General features: G+C 41.7%; 1 protein-coding gene and 1 pseudogene across 5 annotated transcripts in view; both read right to left on the minus strand.

Moving 5' to 3' along the window:
- Nucleotides 1–24193, minus strand: part of gria1b (glutamate receptor, ionotropic, AMPA 1b) — a 112766-nt gene that overhangs the window by 82171 nt on the left and 6402 nt on the right. For all 5 annotated transcript variants that reach the window (XM_063487113.1, XM_063487112.1, XM_063487111.1 and 2 more), the window contains exon 2: nt 17681–17815. In XM_063487113.1, the coding sequence (XP_063343183.1) occupies nt 17681–17815 (135 nt within the window). The remainder of the gene's footprint in view (nt 1–17680; nt 17816–24193) is intronic.
- LOC134637145 (uncharacterized) lies at nt 18916–23091 on the minus strand (annotated as a pseudogene).

Here is a 24193-nt window from a genome sequence, read left to right on the forward strand (position 1 = left end):
TTCACTTCTATTCAGTCCACCTCCATTCAATTCAGCCCGATTTGCTGGCGTGAATGAGACATGGTGACGTATTGGCAAAGACTGCATTTGGGTTCCTTTGAAACACGATGTTTTTATTATTGCCACAACATCTTTATTAAGATCCAGTCCGCTCTCCTGCAGTGACTGTAAAAAATCACGACCTCAGTCCCACATATTTTGCTCTGTTCTCGACCTCAAGAGTCAACTCATTAAAGCTTATCTGCCGTCTTGTTGAGAGTGAGATGAGGAGATTGATTCTTCTCTCGTGTGTGTCAGTTAAAGGCCAAAGCCAGAAGGCAGTTAGTGTAGCTTAGCAAAAAACAGGAAACAGTGGGGACAACTTATCCGGCTTTGGAGAAAGATAACAAAATCCTCGGAATCTTTCCAGCAAGCATGTCTTGAAGCAAGCAAGCAATTTATTTATATAGCACTTTCAAAACAACTCTCAGCTGAAAATAAAGTGCTGTACACATGACATAACAAATAACAATAGTGAAATAGTATATGTAAAAAAAATTTAAAAAATAAAAATAAAAATAAATGCAAATTTAATTAGACTAAAAACATATAAAAAGTCCGGGTCAGACTGTGTCATAAGCCAGGGAGTAAAAGTGAGTTTTAAGACGGGCTTTAAAGGTGGACAATGATGGAGCCTCTCTTATGAGCTGAGGCAAATTGTTCCAGAGATTTGGAGCAACAATAGAGAAGGCCCTGTTCCCTCTGAGCTTCCTCTTAAACCTGGGTACCTCCAGGAGCAGCTTGTCAGCTGACCTGAGAGACCTAGGAGGGGAATAAGCACGAAGAAGCTCAGAGAGATAAGGTGGAGCAAGATCATTTAAACATTTAAAAATAAACATTAAAATTTTAAAATGAACTCTAAAATGAACAGGCAGCCAATGGAGTGAAGCCAGGATAGGAGTTATATGCTCTCTCTTACAGGTTCTGGTTAAAAGTCGTGCAGAAGCATTTTGGACCAGCTGCAGACGAGAGAGAAGACACTGACTAACTCCAAAAAACAGTGCATTACAGTAATCCAAACGAGATGAAATAAAAGCATGGATTACTGTTTCAAAATGTGGCCAAGATAAAACAGGTATTAGCTTTGCCAATCGCCTTACGTGATAAAAACTGGACTTGACAGGAGCCCTAATTTGAGTGTTCAATTTAAAATCACTATCCATCTAAAAACCCAAGTTAGTGACAACATGCTTAAAATACTCTGCCAGGGGTCCCAAATCAATAGTGGAGGGGTCACAAGGTCCACTAGGACCAAACACAATCACCTCAGTTTTGCTTGAATTGAATCTTAGAAAATTTTGGGCCATCCAAGTTTTAATATCATCTAGACATGTCAAAAGTGGTTGAATGGAAGAGAAAAACAAGTCTAGAAACACACTGATAAAAAAAAAAAAACCAAAACACTAGCATGCATTAGAATAACCGAGAGGAAAATAAATGCATTAGAGTGTAGGTGTATGGTCTGCAGGAGAGTCAAATAAAAAACTGACGGATAATATCCAAAGCATGAAAAACATGCAAATGAAAATAATATGATGAAAAAATGTGAGGATGTAAAGAAATTGAGTTTCAAACTGGGGAGAGAGAATCCTCTGAGGGTTCAGGTCTACAATAAACGCAGTCTGACAGATGTAAGCCACGTCGAGGGTGAGACACATCACAGGTTTTGTCACCGGCTGTCTGATGGCCGAGACAGGAAGCTGGCTCTGCATTATTTGTATGCGTCTATCTCCATAAAGGACATGACAGAACATCTCAACTACTTTTGTTTATTGCTGATGTAAAGTGTGGCATTATATTCTTATTATTTGATAATTTGGTGGTTCAATCAGGTGTTCATAAGTGGTTGGCAAACCAAACAGTCAAAAGTCTTTCTCACAAAATCAAACTAGATTTCTCTTTCTCTGTGGTGACATTTTCTGGTCTGTGTTGGTAAGAAGATTACATTTTTAGTTTATCTGTTTTTCTAAGAAACAGGTACTGCTTATTGTGAAGATAATATCTTTTGTTAGGAAGTCTTGTTTTCTGTAAAATTAATAACTTAATTAGCCGGCATTTCTTCTCTTGGGGTCTTTGCTTGGAATGATTCAGATGGTTTAGAAGAGCTGGTTGTTTGTTAAGGTTGTGTTGGTTCAATAGAGTGACTGACGAGAAGTGGGGTAGGTGGATTTGGTTGCACGGGGTGACAAAGGTGGATGTTTGGTTGATTGTGTCAGCTTGTTGATTGTGTTAATTAGTATCTGCAGGTTGTTTGGATTTGTTGTCAGTTGTGTGTAATGGTTTGAGGTTGGTGGAGATAAGTGCTCGAGGTAGAGTGGATAGGTGGGTTTGGTTTGATTGGGTTAGTGTGGTGGGATGGTTGGTCGCATTGGGGGGAAAAGTGTGGTAGGCTGATCGGCTGGTTATTTAGGTTTGTTGTCAGTTGCGTGGGTTAGCTGGGATCAGTGAGTGAACTGGGATTAGGTTTAGCATTAGGTGGATTTGGTAACATTAGGGTGCTTGGCCCTACAAGTTAGGATTGTGGGCTTGGCTGGTTGGTGGCGTAGATCAGCTGGTTGTTTGGGTTTGTCATCAGTTGGTTAGTTCAACTAAAAAGAGTTAGCCACATTGGTATCGCCTGGTGTTTAATAACACTGAGATTACAAAGCATAATAATCTAAATAAAGATACAGAAACAAATATTGAAATTATTTAATTTATTTAGAACTAACTGACATTAACTTTTCAAGTTTGATGTTACACCACAGAGATCTCTAAAGAAAAATGCTAATAGTGCTTTCTTCTTTTGTCTTTGAAGTTAAGGATGACAGAGTAGTAACTTAGTAACTTTGTTGCCAACTGTAGGGAATTTATTGTGAGATTACATGGAAATACATCGCTGATATCACTGATTATCAATATCCTTTGGAACCTATTTTCCATTTACAGTAACTGCAGAGTTGCATTGATGAAGCTCCAGCAGCAGAGGCGCAGCTGCAGGTTTTTCCGTGAAGCTTTTTTCATTCATACAGTCTCTGTGTTCACAAATCCCTTGTGGTGCTCAGCTGTTCTCCTACCATCCCCCTGCACAGATGCACCCTACTTTCTGTACTGTACACTGTTGATGTACAGGCAGCTGACACTGAGTCTGTTGTGAAGGGGAAATGTCATCAGTGGAAAAGTAATGGGCACAAAAAAAACAAAAAAAAGAGACAAATGTCTGACACACAGTTTGTACTGTAAGCTTTTAAAGAGGCAGTTTAATTACAGTTTCACATTCACAACAGAACGGACGATTTAGTGCAGAATGAGTTTTAATTCGCATCATATTTTTGTTAGCACTTATCAGCTGTAAATAACAACTACAACTTCAAATATGCCATTGATTTAATTAATGCAGTGTGGTGTAAAAGCGGACAGATGGATAAGCTAATTAAAAATTCACCATCGACTGCTACAACAATCCCACGTACAGTTTACTGGTGTGTGACTTCTCCCAACAGTCAGCAATCAGATGCAGAAACAAATGAAAAGTATTTAAGACTTTCTGCAGATTTCCTGGGTTGTTAACACAACCATAACCATTAAAAATGTAACCTGCTCAGCAATTTGAAGCTTCAGAGTTAGCATCTTAGCTACTGCCATGTTGATGTGTTGCAGTAAGTTACTTTAAATGGTTAGTTGGCAACCTACATCTGTGAACTGCATCTATTACAGAGACATAAACATATAAGTAAGAGAGTAACAAACAGGCTTAAACACTCAGCCACAAACATGGTCCAAAGGTCCAGGTCACTCACTCCAGTTAGCTGTGGTGGAACCTATTCAATTTTATTTTTTTTTGCGCGGTGCCAAATCACAACAACAGTCACCTCAAGGTGCTTAATATTGTAAGATTAAGACCCTACAATAATGCCTAGTACAGTCAGTAGTACAGTCAGCTACAGCCACCTGTGTCATCATCCACCTGTCAATCCAAATAGCCAAGTTTAAGCCTTAAAAAACTCAAGTTGATGACTCATAACAAATTCATGACCTGTACAGTTGATATAAAGGGAGGCAATAGCTGTGATCATCTTACATCTGGATATTTTCATTACTGAGTCTATGAGGACTGATTCACCTTCAAGTGGAGTTACAGGAAATACAGTTTATGGCAGTTACTCCGCATGTTCTTCTGAGATACTTGGTATTCATGTGAATACCTTTGATATATGCCACCCACTGAAACACTGCATGGCAGTGCACCACCTGATGGCAGCAGTCTCTGGCTCCACATACACTACAAACCTGATCTGGAAGGGATCACTAACAAACAGCCCAAGGCAAGAATCAGATGAAGATGAGCGTGAACTATAGAGGCTTTATCAAACAAGCAATAAGCATCCACAAACAATGGCCCATACCAAGATCACATGATTCTCTCCAGATTAAATGTCTCAAATGTCCCCAACAGGATGAATGAGCAAAAGAAATGAAAATCTTAAAAGAAATCAATAGATCAAACTTCAAAATTAAGACCTCAGTTATAATAAACTGGAATTAACCTGAAAATGAAGGTGTGTCCTGATTCTGCTCGGTGCTGCAGGTTATTTTTCTAAACCAGACGTGAACAGAGTCTGAATAATGGAGCTGCAGCACCTGAGCTGATCCCCACTGCCCCCTGGATACTACCGAAAAACCCTTCCTCTATCTATCTGTCTCGCTCTCTTTCTCCTTCCATCCATCTCTGTGTCCCTCTTGTTTGCACTTTTCATTATCTGTCTCTGTCTTATCCTGTGAAGCCACTTGTCTTCATTTCTCTCGCCCTCTCTTACTGCATTTCTGTCTTACTTGTTTAGCTTCCCTTTCTGTCCTCTGGTTTATTCCACCCATCGCTCTACCCTTTTCTCTTCCACAAAGACTCAAAAAGCTTTGAGATCTGGTTGAGATTTTTCTCACCAAATGTTTCCACTCTTTGTGTCACGTATTGGCATGCTTGCTAGTGAACTATTGTGACTGGCTGTGGTGAGATTATCCCTTTATGTCTAAATTTGGCTGTAAGGTGAAAGTTAAAAGTTATCTTTTCACGCTGTTACAAAGACATGAATTCAACCTCATTATAACCATGAGCGCACATTTACCCACTGAGCAATTTTCTGTTGGTTAGAGGTCTAACAGATGGCTTCATGATACGTCTCAATGAAAGTTAAAATTGGGTTACATTTGATTCAGAACTGTTAGTTTTGCCTGTTTATTTCATTGTGTATTTGTAGAACTATAACCTGGAATTTGATTTTATGAGTTTGTTTCATGTGTTTCAAATGTAAAAACATATTTATGTCACATATAATTCCCCCCAGGGTTTAATGCCTTGAGCTGCATAACCACCAACCACCAATCAAAGGTTGGTGGTCCAATCCCTGGTTGCTCCAGTCTGCATACGTACCCTTGGGCTTGATACGGAATCCCAAGTTCATCAGAGTATAAATGTTACATAGAAAGTGTAGAAAAAAGTGCTTGTATAAATGGGTGAATAAAGCATGTTATAAAGCAGAGCTTCCCAAAGTGTAGGGCCTGCCCCCTAGGGGGGGCGCAGAGCCATTGCAGGGGGGGGGGGGCGCAGCATGAAAAGGAAAAAAACAAAAAACAAAAACGCTTGGACACTGCTAGCACGGGGCTCCCACACAAACGCAAAGCAGGAGATGAAATATCGCTGAATATGTTTCCAAACCAAAGACTAGAAAATATGGTGAAGCATGTCTTCCCTTTGGCTTCACCTGCACAAGTGCCGAGGTAGGTCTCCCCTGCAGAATTGGTTTTCCCTGCGTCGGGAGCACGCGCTGGGCTCTCCACATCACGGACAAACAGTATCCCACATTCTTGATTTTTAGTTCACAAACACTTGTTGTAATGACTAACTACTCCTGACATTTTGGAGATGTTAGCTCTTTATACAGTAAAGTTACAGCGGGATACAAATAACATCAGGCTGATCCTGCCACGATTTGATCCCTCGGTTCAAATCACGGACAAACAGTATCTCACAGCTGTTTATGTTTTTAAACCAATTTTGCACAGAGAGGCATTTTTTGAGAAATGTATTGATAGCAATGTTGAATATTATTACACAGGAAAAAAACAACTACACGTAAAATAATCACACCATGACGCCTCTGCCTTTCTAAATGGAGGGACAGGTGTAAAGCGTGTAAAACCTGCAGACGGTCAGATTAACAGTATTGTGTCTCTATCTGCCATTCTGCAATTCATCTCATGTAAACAATAACGTGGCGCATAGCGTGACATGAAAAAAGGCACATACCTTTAACGTTTCGTGACGAACTCTCGTCCACAGGTAAACACAAAAAAGGAGTTTTAAAAAATCTCAGTTTTCGGTGATTCGAAACGCCGTTTACGTGTGGACGAAACAGCTGTGTTTCCAAAAAATACCCGCGTAAGTGTGGACGCAGCGTAAAAGAGTTAGTAGTTTATTTTATTACTACCTGTAATTTATAGCAGTTTACTTGTATTTGCTTAATTGTTTACTAAATGTTTGAGGTGTGAAATAAACCGCAATGTAGTTTGAAAACAAAATATGGGTGTGTGTGGTTGGAGGGTGTGTTTGTGCGCGCGTGGGGGGGGGGCGCGAACATTTTTTTTGTAAAACAGGGGGGCCTAGCAAAAAAAGTTTGGGAACCACTGTTATAAAGAATGCTTTGTGTTCTCAAGTAAAGCGTTTAAGAACTTTAAAAACCTTTAAAAATTGGTCTATTTACCATTTGTGTAGTGATGGGAATCGAGAACCGGTTCGACTGGTGATATCAATAACCGGATCAGAACTGCTAAATTCTAATCAAACCCATTCCTACATTTGTGCGTCACAGTTGTACTGCTCCGACATGCTGGGATGACACAGTGGTGACTCTGTCGTCTCATATGCTCTGAAGTCTTTTCTCTTTGTAACCAAACTAAGACATAAAGCGTATTTTACTTTTTAACCAAATCTCAACTTTGATTGGACGTCTTAGAAAATAGTCTTTTTAAAGTCTTTTCAATCAGTTTTTGATTATACAGGAACAGCCACAACGTTACCCAGCAATCATCATCACTGTTATTTTTACATAGCCAGAGAAATGTCAGCTTTTAACTGATTTAATTTAAGGCTGTAACAATTGGTCCATTAATCATGTGAGAGCAAAACCAGTAGGCCACAAATCAGTGGGTGATGTCACAGCATCCTTTTATGTGAAATCTTTGGGCTGCACTCACACAGACCTGCAGGGAGTGATTTCATCGTCAACTGGGGCTGAGCAATTCATCCGATTTTTTTATTTAATTACAAATTTGGTTTCCAGCTGTTACTAACACAATGCAACCTAGATAAAGAGTTTTGCATTAATAGTCAATCCAAAGCTCTCATTTTGTCCTGTGTTATAAATCAAGCGCATCACTTTTTTCTGCATCAGATCACCTTTTTCCTTCCACTGATCTCGCTCACTGTTTAGTCCAGCTTGAGTCGAGACGATGGAAAGGGAACATTTGGTCAAAAACATCGACCAACAAAGATTTCCATCTGTGAACCTGTGGAAGAATCATTAATGGGTGGCTGCAGCTGCCCTCGTCTCTGGATTGCCGTAAGTCTCTCACCTGATCCGCCTTCACTGACATGTGACAGAGGTGTGAGCTGATTGTGGCTTCATCCCTCCATCGCTCTCCCTGTGGCTTCTGTCCACCGCCACCTGGGCCTCCCACTCCCTCAAATGAACCCACAAACATCCCACAGTGGAACCAGACGATGGTAGGGACCCAGGGCTGACGCTAACTCTGACAACCCCGTGCAACCCACAAGCTCCAACTCTTTCAGGAAATCCTAACTTGTTAACGCTCGTGTTAAATAATGAAACTTATATTCATGGTTATGATTTCTGCAGTCCTGCTGTCAGTGTCTGTGTTTCACTTGTCGTTTGGCCAGCTCAGGACTAAAGCTGACAAAATTTCCTCTCCACAGCTGAATCTGAATTTTAAATCATAATTCCACATGAGAAACTGTCCTCTGTGCTTTTTGTACCAGCCTCGGTTTCCCTGTTTTCCTCTGTTCCCGCTCACTCTCTCGCTTCTTTTCTCTCTTACTGTTAACCCCTCCCCTCCTGCTTTCTCCCCAGTTTGTTGTTGTGTGAAATGTAAAACAGACTGAGCTTGGCCTCCTGCGAGACAGACTCTAGAGTCGGCGCCGAGCAGCATGGCTACGTCTTTCCAGCGCGCTCTGAGGCAGAAAAACAAACATCTCTCTGAGCGCTGAGACTCCGACACAAGCTGCTCACTCCTACTTTTATCAGGAATTGGTCTCGTGATGACGGCGTGAGTGACTGACAGCCGCTTCACTCGACAACGTGGCAACAATGAACCTGAGCTCAGGAAAGAAAAATAAATCCCGCATGTAGAAAAAACTAAAATGAAAACTCGACTGCACGAAGGTGGAACGGACAGCTGGCTTACCTCAGCTCAAAAACAGCCTGCCTGGTTCTGTTGACAGCATCTCCTGAGCTCACTAAACACAAGTTACATCTATTTTTTAAAGCATAGATGATTGTATCACTTTCAGAACAGAAATGTTAACTCACGTTTAAAAAAAATAAGTTTTTCTCTGAATATGCAAATACCTGCAGCAGAATCTAATCAGATTATCTGCATGTGATACCTGTGCTCTGAGTTTGACTTTTGTTAAATCAGCGTCCTCCTAATGAAGCTGATTAGCTCATTAGTTAGCATTAACAAACACATCTGCCGGTACACATTCTCTCACCTGCTTCATGACCATCTCCAGGTTCACTCCTGCTCTTTTGGTTCTCTCACGATTTTCATGGCCTTCAGACTTTGTTATGAATAAATGATATGAATCTATTAGTTTTGCCTGTCTGATGTCACCCAGGCTGCCAGATCGTCTACAAAACACAACCAACCTGCAAGTGCTCACAGTCTTAATCCATCGTTCTACACAAATGATAACCTATAATCCACAATCTGCTATTGATGTGAGAAGAGTAGAAAGCCTATTTTTCAAATGTTGTTTTTTAGCGTTTTTTTCGAGACGATAATGCCCAAACCACAGTCTGCACATATTCCAAGAGTGCAGCTCTGCAGTCAGAGTCTGGGCTGATAACATTCAGAGTGCTGATAAAACAACAAAGCAGACAAGCGGCTGAACCTGAGTATCAGCAGGTAATGGAATAAATCTGGCTACAACAGGTAACTTCCTTAGTTCTCAGACACTTAATAAAGTGCAGTTATCAGCTATTCTGGGTACAGTTATACAAAAAAAAACTTATATGTGAAAAGATATTTTAAGGCAATGAGTTAATATTACAGAAACGGAGTCAGAGCCTGAAGTGGTCGTATTCTGCTCAGATCCAGCTGCATATTTTTTATTCTGGGACTCTATTAGAGTAGTTTTACATGATTCAGAATCCAAAATAATCCTCATTTATACAACAGTTAGCTTTAGTGCAACCCCTCAGGCTATGCCACATCTGAAACAAGCCCTTTAAACCCCTCCCACTTTAAGCCAACTCTCTTCTAATTGGCTGCCCCTCATAAAGTTTGAACAGCAGCTGGTTGAGGTTTCAGTGCCTGAGGTGACAATGTACTGGTATCATACACATCCAAGAGTAGGGAAAAGCTAAACAAATCAAAGTGTTTAAAGGAGTCTGAGATTACTTGTATTTATTCTGACCTCATTATCTGAAAGTAACTGTGGTGGTCATTAATAAGAACCTCCACCTCTGGAGCATGAGAGCCAACAGGAAGTTAGGAAAAGCAGAAAATAGCCATTTTAAGAGCAACAGACAGGAGTCAGTGACTGCAGCCTGATTTTCCCACAGGACACAGAAACAGCAGCTCGCTCCGGAGCCAGTCTCTAAACAAGAAAACACCCATTGACCGGTGTTTCCATGGCAGCAATGGGCGACACCGACTGAGCGGCGTTTCCATGGTAACAATCGGTGACACCCACTAACCAGTATTTCCATAGAAACACTCAGAGGCACCTGCTGACCAGCAGAAAAGAGGAAACCAGGAGTTGCACTTTGTGGTTTCCTGTTTGCTCAGAGGAGCGAGCAGAGGACGAGTTATTAGGAGAGCATCAGACACTGAGGCTGCTTTGTTTCACCCAAAGAAACTGGCCTGTCGGAACAGGTGGTAGTACTGCGAGGATAAGCCCCACAGAGGTCTGCTCTGCACTGAGCTGCCTTCATACAACTGTGAAACCTTCCTCTAACTGTTGGACTTTTTCTGGAAGCCACTTTGACCCTCAGTTTCAGACAGAGACGTCCTGAGATGGAGGACATGTGAATCCTTCGTGACGCCTTTTTTCTATAAGAATTAAAATTGGAAATATGATGATAAACAAAACACTAGAGGTAATCAGAGGGCTAAAAGCACAGGACCCTCACTGACCTTCCTCCAGGTCCAGAGGACGGCTTCTGCCAACGAAGCCCTCCCTCAGGGCTGTCTCAGACGAGGCGATGTGATTTCTGGTTCTTTGCAATCACACTTAGCTCCTAACCATTCTTAACTGACTGAAAACGTTTCTCACTCAGCTACAACCAATAGGCTAACACTTCATAGAGGCCTGTGATACACTGGTTGTTTTAATTAGGTCATTGATAGGAAAACTAAGCATCTAAGGCTACGTTCACACTGCAGGCGAAAGCGCATCAAATCCGATTTTTTTGACCCTTTGCGACCCATATCCCATCATGGTATGACAGTGTGAACGGCACAATATTTTCAAATCCGACCTGGGTCACTTTTGTATGTGGTACTGAATCCGATACATATCCGATGTTTCAGAAAGCGACTGCTGTTTGAACGGTCGTGTCGCATTAAATCCGTCTTTTACGTCACTGACACAAGACAGACGCCAATTATCAGCGCCGGAGAACACATCGCGAACGCTTCCTGTCCATCCCGTGTAGATGTCAGTGAAACTGTTGGGAAGACAACGTTGGAGAAATGTGAACATTTTATTTGTACTGTATAATCTGCAGATTCTGACAGAAATCTGCAACTATCCTTTGAAGCACCGCTCCTCTCTAAAACAGCAATAAGGATCATTATTAGGCCAAATGTAAATAACACAATAACTTTATAACTTAAAGCAAAATTGGGAAACGTAAAGTCCGAAACAAGTCTTTATATTAAGGGCCATCAGTCAAACAACACTGTTTGGTCTGGGTCTAAACCAGGGGTCTCAAACTCGCGGCCCGCGGGCCATTTGCGGCCCACGGGCCATTTGCGGCCCGCATATTGATGTGAAGAAATATTTTTAAAAGTGTTACAGGCATGGCCCTTTAAGACTGTAGCCTCATGGGCGGTGTAGTCCTTGCAGCAGGGAGAACGTGTGGGACCGCCCCTCCCGCTGTGTGTGTGTGAGCGTGAGGGAGGGAGAAAAAGGACATGTCTGAGCTGTCACCGAGCAGAAACGGGAGCTGGAAGCATGTAAATATAATAATAACCACTGCAGCCAAGAAGAGTGCCTGACGAGCCCAGTTGTAAGTAAGCTATTAAGACTCGACTGTACACTGTGTTCGTGTTTTCCTCTGAAACAATAAGTTCCACTGGAGCAGCCTTTCAACGCCTCTGTCTGTCTCTCGCTAGCAAGGTTGACCCAGACAGTAAAGCTAGTTCCCGGCTACGAGCCCGACACGGAACCCACAGTATTAGCCAGAGGTCTCCTTACCACGGTTCGGAGCCGCGGATCTGGCCGAGGTAACAAGAGAGTGCAAACATGTTGAGGGCTATGTTAGTTCGGTGAGAGATTTATTTGGAAAGAAAACAATTTTCACTTGCAGTCGAAAACTAATGTGTACGCTTATGCCTGCATTTTTATTTTGTTAAATACAAACAAAATTGTAGCAAAAGTGCTGCCACGTGTCTGGCCAGAAAGAGCTGTTTATTTGTTTATTTGGTAGTTCAATGAAACTACTGTACTATACTGCTGAGTGACCGTCTTCTGCTCGTCAAATACATTTCATTGCAATGTTGACCCTGTGCTAACTTGCATATGACAAATGAAACTGAAAGGCTTCAGATAGTTAAGAGTGAGGAAAAAAATGCGTTCATGTTTGCAATTTTGTCTTGTTACACAATATTTGGAATTAAATAAAACAAACAAAACACTACATTTTAGGAAATATTAGTGAGTGTTTTTTGTTTTTCTGTACTACTTGGACACTAAAGTGGCCCTCCAATGAGATGACGGTGCCAGAAGTGGCCCGCGGCTCATTTGAGTTTGAGACCCCTGGTCTAAACAGAGTGCGTTGTGTGTGACGTCTTCTTTTGCGCATGCGGGACGCTTTGAGGGTTCACACTAGAGCGCGTTTGCTGTCACATTTTACTTGTGTGAACAAGCAGACAAAAAAATCGGATTTGATCAAAAAATTGGAATTGAGCATTAAGACCTGCAGAGTGAACGTAGCCTTAGTGAGGTGCTGAGTCACCAGAGCAGCTTTAGTGCTCCTCAGCATTGTTTCTCCAATTCTTTGGTACCAGACTGGAGATACAGATATTTATTTTGTACGTAAATGATGGTAATAGAGAAGACGTTGGTTCAAAATCCTCACCCCTCCCAAGTATCTAGAAACGTTCCTATGGACGGACACTTTGTCTTCCTGAAACACTCAGATCAACAAATGCATCCAAGCCAGCAGGCTGTGCGTTTAAGGGTTAATAAAGATGAAAAACTGGGTGAAAAGAGATTGTGAATATCAAACTTTGAGATCCTGACTGAGCCCCATCCAAATCAAAGCCAACGATTCTGTCAGATGAGAGAGGACGACCGGCTCTGTGCAGCTCTACACATGTATAAAGCATGACTCAGCAGAAACACAGGCACTTGTTGCTTATTAACTACATGGCACTGGTTCTAAAGACTTCACGATCGAACTGGAAGCACGTTTTTGGGATTATCTGCTCTGCTGGGCTGTAAAACATGATCAGTGGGGACGTCATTAAGAAATATCTGCCCTCATAACAACACTATAACCTGTGTAATGTGCAGTCGAATTGTCTTTCACTCCAGATTTAGTTTTAATGCTGCAGAGCACAGCTGCACCACTGAGAGCTGATTTTATATTCCACTTTTATTAGCATTAGCATTTTTTTGTTTAGTATTCTGAGACTGGAGCTGCTAAAACTGCCTGCTTCAAGACAGAATATGAATAAATAAACCGATGTTAATACTTGAGGTTGAGCTTCTCAGAGATGATGATGAAGCATTTCTTATTTGAGTGTTGGTACCAACTTCATGTTGACTTCATTATGTTAAGGTTCATGAAATTTCCCCTTGTGGGACTAATAAAGGTATATCAAATCAAATATCAAATCTGAGCCTTTTTACATTTTTTGCACTTTGTGTCACTTTTATTTCTTATTTTAAAGTTTTCTGTCACTGATTTGAAATATCAGCACCAACACTGCTTGTTTAGTTTTAAAGTCAAAATGCAACAAGTTCCTCCAACATTTTCTTTGTTGCCACAGTAATAAATAACATTTATTACATTTTACTCCTCAACAACACCAGCAACACTCATTCCATCTTTTTAAGAAGTTCAGAGCCTCTTATTAAACATGTTTAAGCCACAGTGACACCAACGGGTCATGTGATAAGTTGGGGGTGAGGACAGGTTGGATCCACAAAGCATCTCAAGATAACAACGTTAGAGACTTTCTGCATTATGGAGGAGAGTCTCACTGTGAGACATTGGTCCGCTCCGCCGGCCGTGGGAAATGTCAGGTCCAGGTAAAGTGCCAGTCATCAAAGTGAATGTGCACCGTGACTCAGTCCCTGTAGACTGCCTGATAAAATCTCTTTACAGCAGAAATAAACATGTTTATGTCTTACTTCAAAAAATGTTCCAATTCTCAGCCGCTTCATTACATCTGTGTATAAAGGGATGGGTACTTTTATCACACTCCATTTGAGCACTTAAAGCACTTTCTTACGACAAGCCTCCTTCACTTATTGACAGACGATCGTACAACCATGTTTCTGCCTAAGTTCACACATTCACACTGCGACATGAGGCTCTGTGGACAACTTTTCAGGATAAACTTCCACGCAGGCTAAAGGAGCCAGGGAACCTTCCAACGCTACCTCCTGAACCTTAGCCTCCTGGTGGGTGAATTCTTTAATAACTCAAATACTTGGATAATGATGAATTTTAAACTTTGACTGATGGATGGATTGCAACACAGACGACTGCGGTTGCTAGCTGTCTGCTAATTGGAGTCACTGAATTGGATCTCTGGATTATGTTTGTGTCGTTGATGCCTTTTGCAGTTTTTCTAATGCAGTTATCTGACAAATAGTGGAGCTTTCTGTGCAGCTGGTTGTACTAACTCATTGTTGAAGAAATTGTGGTCAGTAGTCTTTTACCTATTGCTGATTAGCATGTGTAATTTAGCTAATTTAGCAACAACTCAAATTTCAGACATAAAGTCTTGAGGATACTTTTCATGTCTGTGACTCTGCTGGGGTTTGCTGGGGTCCAAGCGATCTAAATTATATCACCACATGGCGAACAAGGATCCGTGTAGACTGCCTATTTTCTTGACTGCGCAGACTCATCTGCAGATACTTTAATTAGAAAACATCAGCTACAAATAAACCTCAGACAGCAGACTTCAAAGAAGTATAACAAGAATAAGGATTCATTCCTTTGGTCGAGACCGAGGCTTAAGAGTTTGTTTATCCAATTGTAAATCAATCATATCGTTGTCATAAAACTATGAGTTTTTAAAATGTTTAAATGACTCCCCAAATATACCTGAGCAACTCATCGGTTTAAAGTATACAATAAATATGTTCAGGTCCATGTTAAATAAGAATCATAGCTACTAGTCACATTTTTCTAAATAAATGACCACAAATTGTTGCATTTGTGTTTTTCTATTATTTACTGCGTTGACCCAAAAACTTACTGGACTAAGTGTTTTGAGTAGCATCACCTTTTTTCAGGACAACTAAACTCTGTTTTTAATGCTAAATACTGAAGGATAAAGTGTTGCTAGGTTGATTTCTTAATTTAAAGAGTTGAGTTCCAGAGTGATGTATGTGAAATACTCAGTTTAAATAAGTTATAATGACCTCTGTTGTCTAATGATGTTAAGTGATGACATGTGCTGTGGTCTGTACTCAGTGTGATTAAGCACTCGTACTGTAGCTCTTTAAACAGCTCGTGTCACACATGAAGCCTCGTGTCTGAGGTTGAACTGATTCATTGCAGCAGCAGATGAACATTCAGGTGGTAAATTCAGTGTTTTGGGGCAGAATGAAACAGGTCAGCACATTATTGTCTAAACCTGCTGCACTGTACAGAACGCTCCCCGGAGCCAGAGTCCATTTAGTGGCGAGCTCCCCATGGTCTGCGTCCATTTACTGCCGCAACGTGCCCTTTTGAAGCCAGGCTCCATGTACTTGTGTTTACCCTGTAAATCCCAGGTCTGCTGAATGAAGTCTGGATGACGGGAGAATGATGCACTGACCCATGACGGTGAGTGCAGCGGACAGCAGGCTAACCCTTCAAAAAACCCAGTCAGACAAGCAGCACAGAGAGCCAAATGATACACTAACAATGCACAAAAGCATCCGAGCAAAAGCGCACATTCAGTAGCTACAAAAACCATGTGTTATATCATCAAGACCCAAAAATAACCGGCAGGAAATTTGCTTTGCTGAATTTGACACTGAAGTCTTAAACATGTATTTGCTGCAAAATCCTGTCTTTAAAAATCATTTCAAACCTTCCAAAATAAAGTCTGGAAATAGAACTACGGCACAATTTGCTGCCTTGTAACTGTGGTCAAAGCAAGGCAGTGGGGCAGTTAAACTGACCCGAAATCTGTTATTCAGCCCTTAAAATTTCAAATTATATTTGTCCTTTGGTGAGGTTAAGAGGGCAAATCACCAAACACCAAATTTTAACATCGTTAAAATATACAGTGATGATGTAGAAGTCTCAGAAACTCATATAAACTCTTGACTTTAAAGTGTTAAATAGATTTAGCCCTCGAACGTGTGGGACTAAAAAAGGTTATCTTATCTTATCTTGTCTTAAACATGCTAAAGTTATTGTAAAAACTCCTTTGTACTCCTGGAGTTTTTCCATTATTTTCTAACTTTACTAGAACATCATTGGCCCTCTGATCAAGATCTCCAGTAATGTTCTTTATGCCTTTTTTGACACTTTCTCAGTTCCAGTGAATGAAGCCAGAGCAGCATCAGCTGCAGAGACAACGCTGGCGGATTAACTGTTTGTTTGGTTCCTGAAAGCGAGCCCTCGAATGCTGTGGAGCTGCTGTAATGAGCTGTAGTGACAGAGTTTTCTGCGGGTCTGATGCTGAATGAAACTTCCCCAAAGAAAAGCCTCCTGCAGCACACTCCACTGTCACAACAATCGCTCTATTACTTCATACATGTAGAACGTCTCCTGTCAGCCTGCAACTCCACACACCAACATTAAGAAGTGCTGAAACCTCGGAGAAGTTGAGACATTCGTCTCTCGGGATCTAATAATGCCGCAGCAGAAGCATCGGTGCTGCAGGACACCAGTGGCATGTCTGACGTCGTGGGAGGAATGTGATTCAGATGTTTGGAGCACTTTCTGGGAGTTTGTGGTAAGAGACCGTGCGGAGTAACCTGATGATAAAACAGCTGCAGTGTTATTCAAATATAAGCTCTGCCAGTTGTTTGGGCACGTGTAACCTGACAGATAAACTACATTTTTACATCCACATACAGCCAAAAATAAGTATATAAGGTAAAAAAAAAAAAAGAAGGATCAAAGTCAGGGGTTTGGAGCACACAGGTTAAAAGTTATGAAGGTACATTTTCATATTTACAAGCTTTCTGATTGTTGCAAATGTCTCCAAGTTCTACAGATGTTTCTTATTTTTCTTGTAATTGTTTCCTTGATGAGTTCACGCTGATCACCACAGGCTGAGCTGGATGATGCTTTAATGATGGCTTCACTCATAAATGTTGAGCAAACACTGAGTGAAGCCACTCCTTTCTGTCTCCTGTTATGAAATAAGAAAAGTACTCCACAGTGAGCACTGATCATTTCATTACAGAGAAAGGAAACATCAGACTGTTTGTTGAGTTAATAAACTGTGTTGTTGTTACATTTCAGCAAATGTCAGCAGAGTGACCTCCAAATCCACCGGACCAGCGGCAGCCAGTTCCATCCCAAAACTGTTGAGCAAAACTCAACTTTGACCTGATTCAACTGCACCAGTGTGAGGTAAACATCCCCTATGCCCTGCTGCGTTTTGGAATCTGGGATATGAGTGCAAAAAAAAAAAAAAAAGCACAGCTAGCCAGAGATGCTTTGTTTCAAAGATTTACGCACCAATGCCTCCTGCTTGCATTCATTCATATCAATTCAGATATCTAAAAGATGAGCGTGGCACCTGGACCGCTTTGTGAAATGAAATTAAACCAAGTAGAAATGCTCCATGGTACCTAACTGCTGAAGCACAGGTGCACAAAATGCTGTTTATACCAGAATTAAAAAGCTCAGTGGACAAAAAACAGAGTTAAAAATGTGGTAAAATACCCCAAAACACCAACAAAGAGTCGCCCTCTGGCCCGCCCCAGAGCACCATCAGTCTGTGAACTTACAGGCGTAGGTCATGGCGAAGCTGCTGCTCGTGTCCACCATGTCCACCTGTGGCACCAGCTTGGGGATGTCCTGGTTTTGTGCCAGGGCGAAACGAAACACCTCATACTCATGGGAGTCACCGGGGAAAAGGCCTCCTGTTGACAAACACACAGAGACACACAGAGGGTGTTCTTCAGTATCCCAAAGCACAAAGGACAGGAAAGCCCCAGAGAGAGAAACGACCGCTCACCCACAAGCCCAAAAACACCGGTGTGCTTTACAGTAAGAACTGATGCTGTTTGATTTAACATGAAATCAGATACAAGAGTGAAATCTTTATTGAGCTGTTCATAGTGATTGTCCTTTATAGGACCGCCCTGAAGAGCGCCCCCACTTTATCCTGTTCTTAGAGTATAAATGCGAACACAGTTTACAAAAGGAGCTCTGTGTCACACTCAATAAAACTTTAAATTAAGCCTCAAAAAGTCAAAAGAAAAGGAAATCGAGGGTCAGCGCATCGCCCTGCTTCCCTCCGCAGAGAAGCTAATGGTATGTTTTGGATTATTGCAGGAAAAACGTCTCTCCGCAAAACAAAAAGTTTATAATAATCTCCACAACCTGACACCACTAGAGTAAGCAACTTTACCTGGACACAAATGGCTTTGCAAAGTCCAAGATGTAATATTGTGCTAATTAGCTCCTGCTAGTTATTCATGTGGAGCTGTTTAGCACAATTAAAGCATGTTAGTCTTTGACAGCTCCCTATTTCAAGATTTATCAGATAATAAATGAACTAGAAACACATCCCAAGGTTTACCTGCACGCAATGTTCTCTCTAATCTTTCACGTGTCTGAGCGAACACACAAACTCGCTGAGCGGTCCCTTGGACCACTGTGAGCAACAGCAGACGTGTGCATCCATCCAAGTTACATGGTTTATTAAAATAATCAATTTACAGCATTTACATTTATGTTAGACTACTTTTAATTAACTGCTTTAGCCCACTTACAATGAAAATTTAAAAAAAATCTTGTTCATGACCTGTGTAGTATGTTAACACTATTGGAAGTAAAAATAACTTGAACTCCAATTTTGAAAACACAATTTTATTTATTTTTTTTTTCTTTCCTTTTATAAAGCTCTGACTTGTATTATGAGTCTGTGGTTTGGGAGAGAGTCCTGTAACTCTCTGTCTGAAAAATACAGTATATAATGACCAATGTTGGGCAATTAATTATATAGTTCTTCTTCTTCCTAGCGGTTTATATCCCGCGATGCAGGGTCCGCCATTTTGCATGCCTTCCTCCACTTCTTCCTATCCAGGGTGTCTTCTGGTGTAACATTCGCAGCCTTCATATCATCTTTGATTCGGTCCATCCGATCTTTGGTCTTCCTCGTTGCCTGTTTGCACCCAGATCTAATTGCTGGGCTGTCTTTGCGCTGGAGTTCTTATCGCTACGGACAACATGGCCGTACCATCGGAGCCTCGCCTCTTGCATCTTGTCTGTGATCGGTGTCATTCCCTGTCATCTTCATTCCTCGCTCGGTCAAGTCGTGTGAGACCCAGAGGCCACCTCAGCATCTTCATCTCCATGGTGTGACGGGCTTGTTCGTGTTTGGTCATTGCTGGCCAGCACTCTGACCCGTAGAGTGCCACTGGGCGCACGATCGACTTATAGACTTTTGCCTTAAGATAGATTGGCATTCTCTTGTCGCATAAGACTCCACTGACCGGACGCCACTTCATCCACGCTGTGTTGACACGGAGTCTGGCGTCTGGTAGAGTTTCACAGTCCGAGGTGACAAGGGACCTGAGGTACTTGAATTGGGTAACTTTAGTCAGCGGCTCGCCATCGATATTGATGGTCCTGGTGGACGCCAACGGTAATCGGGAAGGCTGGTGATGTTCCCGCTGAACATCGGACCGCGCTTGTGACATTACGATAGAGCAGCTGAGTCCATTTCACAAAAGCTTCCGGGGCACCATGAATTCGTACTGATCGCCAAATCAGCTCGTGGGGGACCCGATCGAATGCCTTTTCCAGATCCAGGAAGACCATGTGTACCGTCTTGTTCTTTTCCCGGTGCTTTTCTATCAGCAAACGGGCCGCGTGGATGGCATCGATAGTTCCACAGCCCTTAACAAAGCCGCACTGGTTCGGGGTAATTGTGACCAGTTGACGGATCCAATTTTCCAGGACACATTCGAAGATCTTCATTGCATGGCAGAGTAGACGAATCGGTCCATAGTTGGTGCACTCTGTGACGTCTCCCTTGCCCTTCCAGATGGGCACTGTGATGCTCGTTGTCCAAGCTCGGGGGGCTTTGTCTTTGGCCGTGATACGGTTGAAGAGCGCCCCAAGATATGCTGTACCGCGGTCGCCCATCATCTTCCAGATGTCAGCTGGGATGTCATCCGGTCCTGTGGCTTTATTTATATAGTTACTTCTTCAAAAGTTTTTTGCAGCTATTTACCTAAAAATGCAGCCAAGGCGGTTTTTTAAATAAACATTTCAAACTATTTACAGAACAATCAGCTGTTCTGCATCAAATTTGATGCCACACAAATTGTTTGTGCCACTCCAAAAAATAATTTCTGTCCACTATGAGGTAAAGGAGAACAACAGCCTGATACCTGCAGGCCTGACAACAGGAGATGTATTACTCCTGTAACACCTGTAACAGCAGTCGCCTCATTGTTCTGACACACACAACAAAACTATTGACTACACTACACACTAACTACACAAGACAACACACTAACTTTAGACTCCAAACACGCCAAATCTCTCACATCTCAAACCACCACCGTCACTCCTAAAACTTCCCCCCCTTCCTAAACAACTAAATGCCATATCATTTTTTGATTGGTCGACATGGTACATTTTTCCACCAATGGGAAAGGGTGGGGGGGGTGTTTTTGGTTTTGTTTTTGCTCACAGGCGGAGAGTGCTTTCGAGCGTTTTCCTTATAAAACACTGTTTTTACCGTTTCTTCCCGCAGTAAATATAAACAACGATAGTATTCAGGAAGAAAACCAAACATTGCAGATATTTTTATCATAACTCTGGTTTTACGTGGCCTATCAACACAATTTAAAAACTGGTATAAAGTCCACACTTTTCCCGTCAATTGTTCCGTCTGTCCTGCTCACATCTCCAATGGTTGTACACGTTGTCATTAACGTGGCTTCACTCCACATCAGCCACGCCGCTTTGCTCGCTAAAACACCGGTGTCGGCACATAAGGACGCTGTCATAGCCTGTCAACGACGTTGATTAGCTGCGTATATACGAATGTGAATCACATCATTGGCTGGAGCAGCCAGTCACCGGTCACTTACTGACTCAAACTGCAAAACAGAATTGTTAACGTATTTATTTTAATTTCAATTCAGGTTAGTTTTTTTTTTTTTTTTTTGTGCACAACACAGATTTTCTGTGCACAGAGACCATGCCAGCAGTGCGCGATTGCGCACGCGTGCAGCTTAGAGGGAACACTGCCTGCAAGTCATCTGCACCTTTAGCAGGGAGCTAATGAAGCTCATGAGTCTACTGTTAAGCTAGCTGCTCTTACTCATATAGAAAAGCCTTAAAAATACAATTTGAACTAAATTATGTAATTGTCGGGCTTCTCCTGTTTCGCCTCAAAGGACTGTTATTTAAAATATGTCTAACCACTTTTTTTCAGTGTGGAGCTTTAGCTACTCAACCATCTAAAAACTTTGTCTATAAAGTGGTCAACGTGGATGCCACTTCCTGCTGCTGATAGCCAGAAACAGCAGTCAGCAGCCGTGTCTCACTCCTGTCTGAACTTGGAAGCTTTGTCCTGTTTAAGGCCAAAATTCCTCAGTTGCTATGAAGTGAAACATTTTTACGTGTTCAGCTCATATTAGTCTACTTCAGGCCGCTAATCAGGGTCAGGTTTCATTCTCTGTTGTCTGTAAATCAGGTTAAATGTGGCTCCTTGTCTTCATGCTGCATGGAAATGAATAAACTCCCAGCTTCTCTCTCCTCCAGCTTGCTGTTCTTAATTTAATGTCCATCCAGTTGTGATAGAGCAACCATGCTAACAATAGCAAAGAAGTTTTCTTCCAATTTATTTCACATTCATGTCCCCAATAAAAGAAAAGTGGAGCTGAACTGTGTGTTTTCATACTTGGATGTAAATGTATTCACACTCACTGCTCCTGAGCACCTCAAACTCCAACTTTACCCTAAAATAAGAAATGGGAGTAAAGTTAAGAAACTTTGTGATGTTTGATTGTGCTGCCTGTCAGCTGGCTGCTCACACAGAGTTTACCATTGTCACTAATAATGATGAGTGCCCGCTTTGCTGTAATTGCTGTTAAAAGCCTCTTTTCTCTGCTCTTACTGGAGCCATTTTACGGCACTCATACCCTCTCAGCATAATGGTTTCTAGGGTCACGTGGAAATTATCCAAACACTTAAACTCCGACTGACTGACCCTCTTCTGTTTTCTGTGCTGAAGGAGGAAGAGATGCTTTCATATGACTGCACAGCAGGGCGCTCCAACTTCCTCGATTCAAATGTTAATTTATGTTTTTCTTTCTTTTTGTGGTGAAGCTTTCATGACTCTTCTTCTCAGCAGGAAAGTAAAAATTGCTCTGTCCTCTCTGTCTCCACACAAACAAATCTTTGAATCAAACAGTTTATTAAAAGGTTTGTTTTTAGCTTTTTTTGCAGTTATGGTTGATTTTCTGCTGCTGTTTGGTGACATTTAGGCACAAATTTTCTGCAGTTAAAGAAAAAGGAAGGAAAACATCTTTCTTCTGCACCGAGCTTCTCCTTCATCTTTATTTAGCCAATCAGTGCAGAAATTAGCATCGCCATGGTTTCCTTAACAGAGCTTTTTGGATCATCACAGAAAATAAATGTGGGAAAATAAAAGTTTATGATACCCACAAATTCAGTTCAGCACGATAATCTCCACAATTTGATACCATTTTTATTATTGTGTAAGTGGGATTTTAATCACCAGAGGGGGGCGATATGGAGAAAAAAAATCATATTTTTCACACTCCTACTGTATATTAGTTTTTCCAACAAAGCACCGTGCGAGTCATCACTTTTTATTTACATTTGAAATTGTTGATCAGTTTGTTTCAGTCAAGGCCCCCTAAAATAGACATGAGCACTGATAAGTACTGTGCTGTCCTTGGTGTGAAAATTAACACATTAAGTAGAGACGAGCTTGTCCTGTAGGAATCAAACTGTCCCCATAAAGTGCCGGAGAAAATTATTAATAGTTTCCGGAGTTGCCTTAAACTTTTAAATGACAGTTAGAAGAAAAGAGATTTTTCTCTCAGTACTTGTGACCTTCAGCAGTGTGGATGTCTGTGGGAAGCTCAGCAGAATGTGGCAGCTGTGTGCTCAAGTCTGCAGGCGGATGGACAAAGATTTCTGTCATTACTATCGATGTAATCATCGAATATGAGCCATGGAGTTTTCCCCTGAATCTAACTGTGATGGTCCGAATGTGTCGGCCATAACAAATGCAGTCAGAGGTTCAAAATATCAGGGACAAAGAGTAAGAGAGTGGAATACACTCCTGGATGAAAGTCAGCAGCTTCACTGTTTTGGTTTTGTTTTTGCTCACAGGTGGAGAGCGCTTTCGAGCGCTTTCCTTATAAAACACTGTTTTTACCGTTTCTTCCCGCAGTAAATATAAACAACGATAGTATTCAGGAAGAAAACCAAACATTGCAGATATTTTTATCATAACTCTGGTTTTACGTGGCCTATCAACAGTCATTATGATTTTTATTCCAAACGTCCTGATAACTCACATCTGAGGTTCAGACTCAGAGAGAAGGTGTTTTTTCCCCTGATCATTGCAGTATAACACAAAGTCAGCTGCTCTTCGCAGATATCAATGTGTCCAGTCAGGAAGCACCCATTACACTGCAGAGACACCAACAGGACATTAAGCCAGCTGCACGGTGCCTGTCTCACTGCAGGACGCCGGCCCCTTGTGGATTCTGAATCTGACAGTTCGGTCAGAGACGAGCACATGAGAAGCTCATTTTGTTCTTCCTCACACAGAGGAGCAAATAAGGCTCCGTCCAGTTCTCTGTTTTTAATGACCCATCTCCACCACACTCCTGAGAATGTGCTGGTCGATATGGATGTGCCGTCTTGGAGGAGATGAACCCGTGAACAGATCCAGCCTGAATGAGCTGCAGGTACTGTCTCATTCCACCAGCAGTGACAAAAACATGAACGAAAAGCAAAACTGGTGAAAAAAAATCAGCCAGGAGGGATGAGCAGAGCGCAGCGGTCTGTGGTGAGCACCTGCAAGACCATTCCCTTTTTTTGGGTTTGTCCAGCACACCTGTTGTCACTTTCATCTGTACAAAGCAGGTGAAACGGATTCACCGTTTATGCTTCCCAATTGGACACACTGATGTCTCTGAAGTTTGACTATGCGTTATTCGTTTAACCCATTTGAGCATTTTGGAGACTTTTTCTTTGTGTCCTACTCAGTTACTGTTTTTTTAAACTGGTAGTTA

Source organism: Pelmatolapia mariae, linkage group LG10_11 (genome assembly GCF_036321145.2).
Source record: "Pelmatolapia mariae isolate MD_Pm_ZW linkage group LG10_11, Pm_UMD_F_2, whole genome shotgun sequence".
NCBI classification, from domain to species: domain Eukaryota; kingdom Metazoa; phylum Chordata; class Actinopteri; order Cichliformes; family Cichlidae; genus Pelmatolapia; species Pelmatolapia mariae.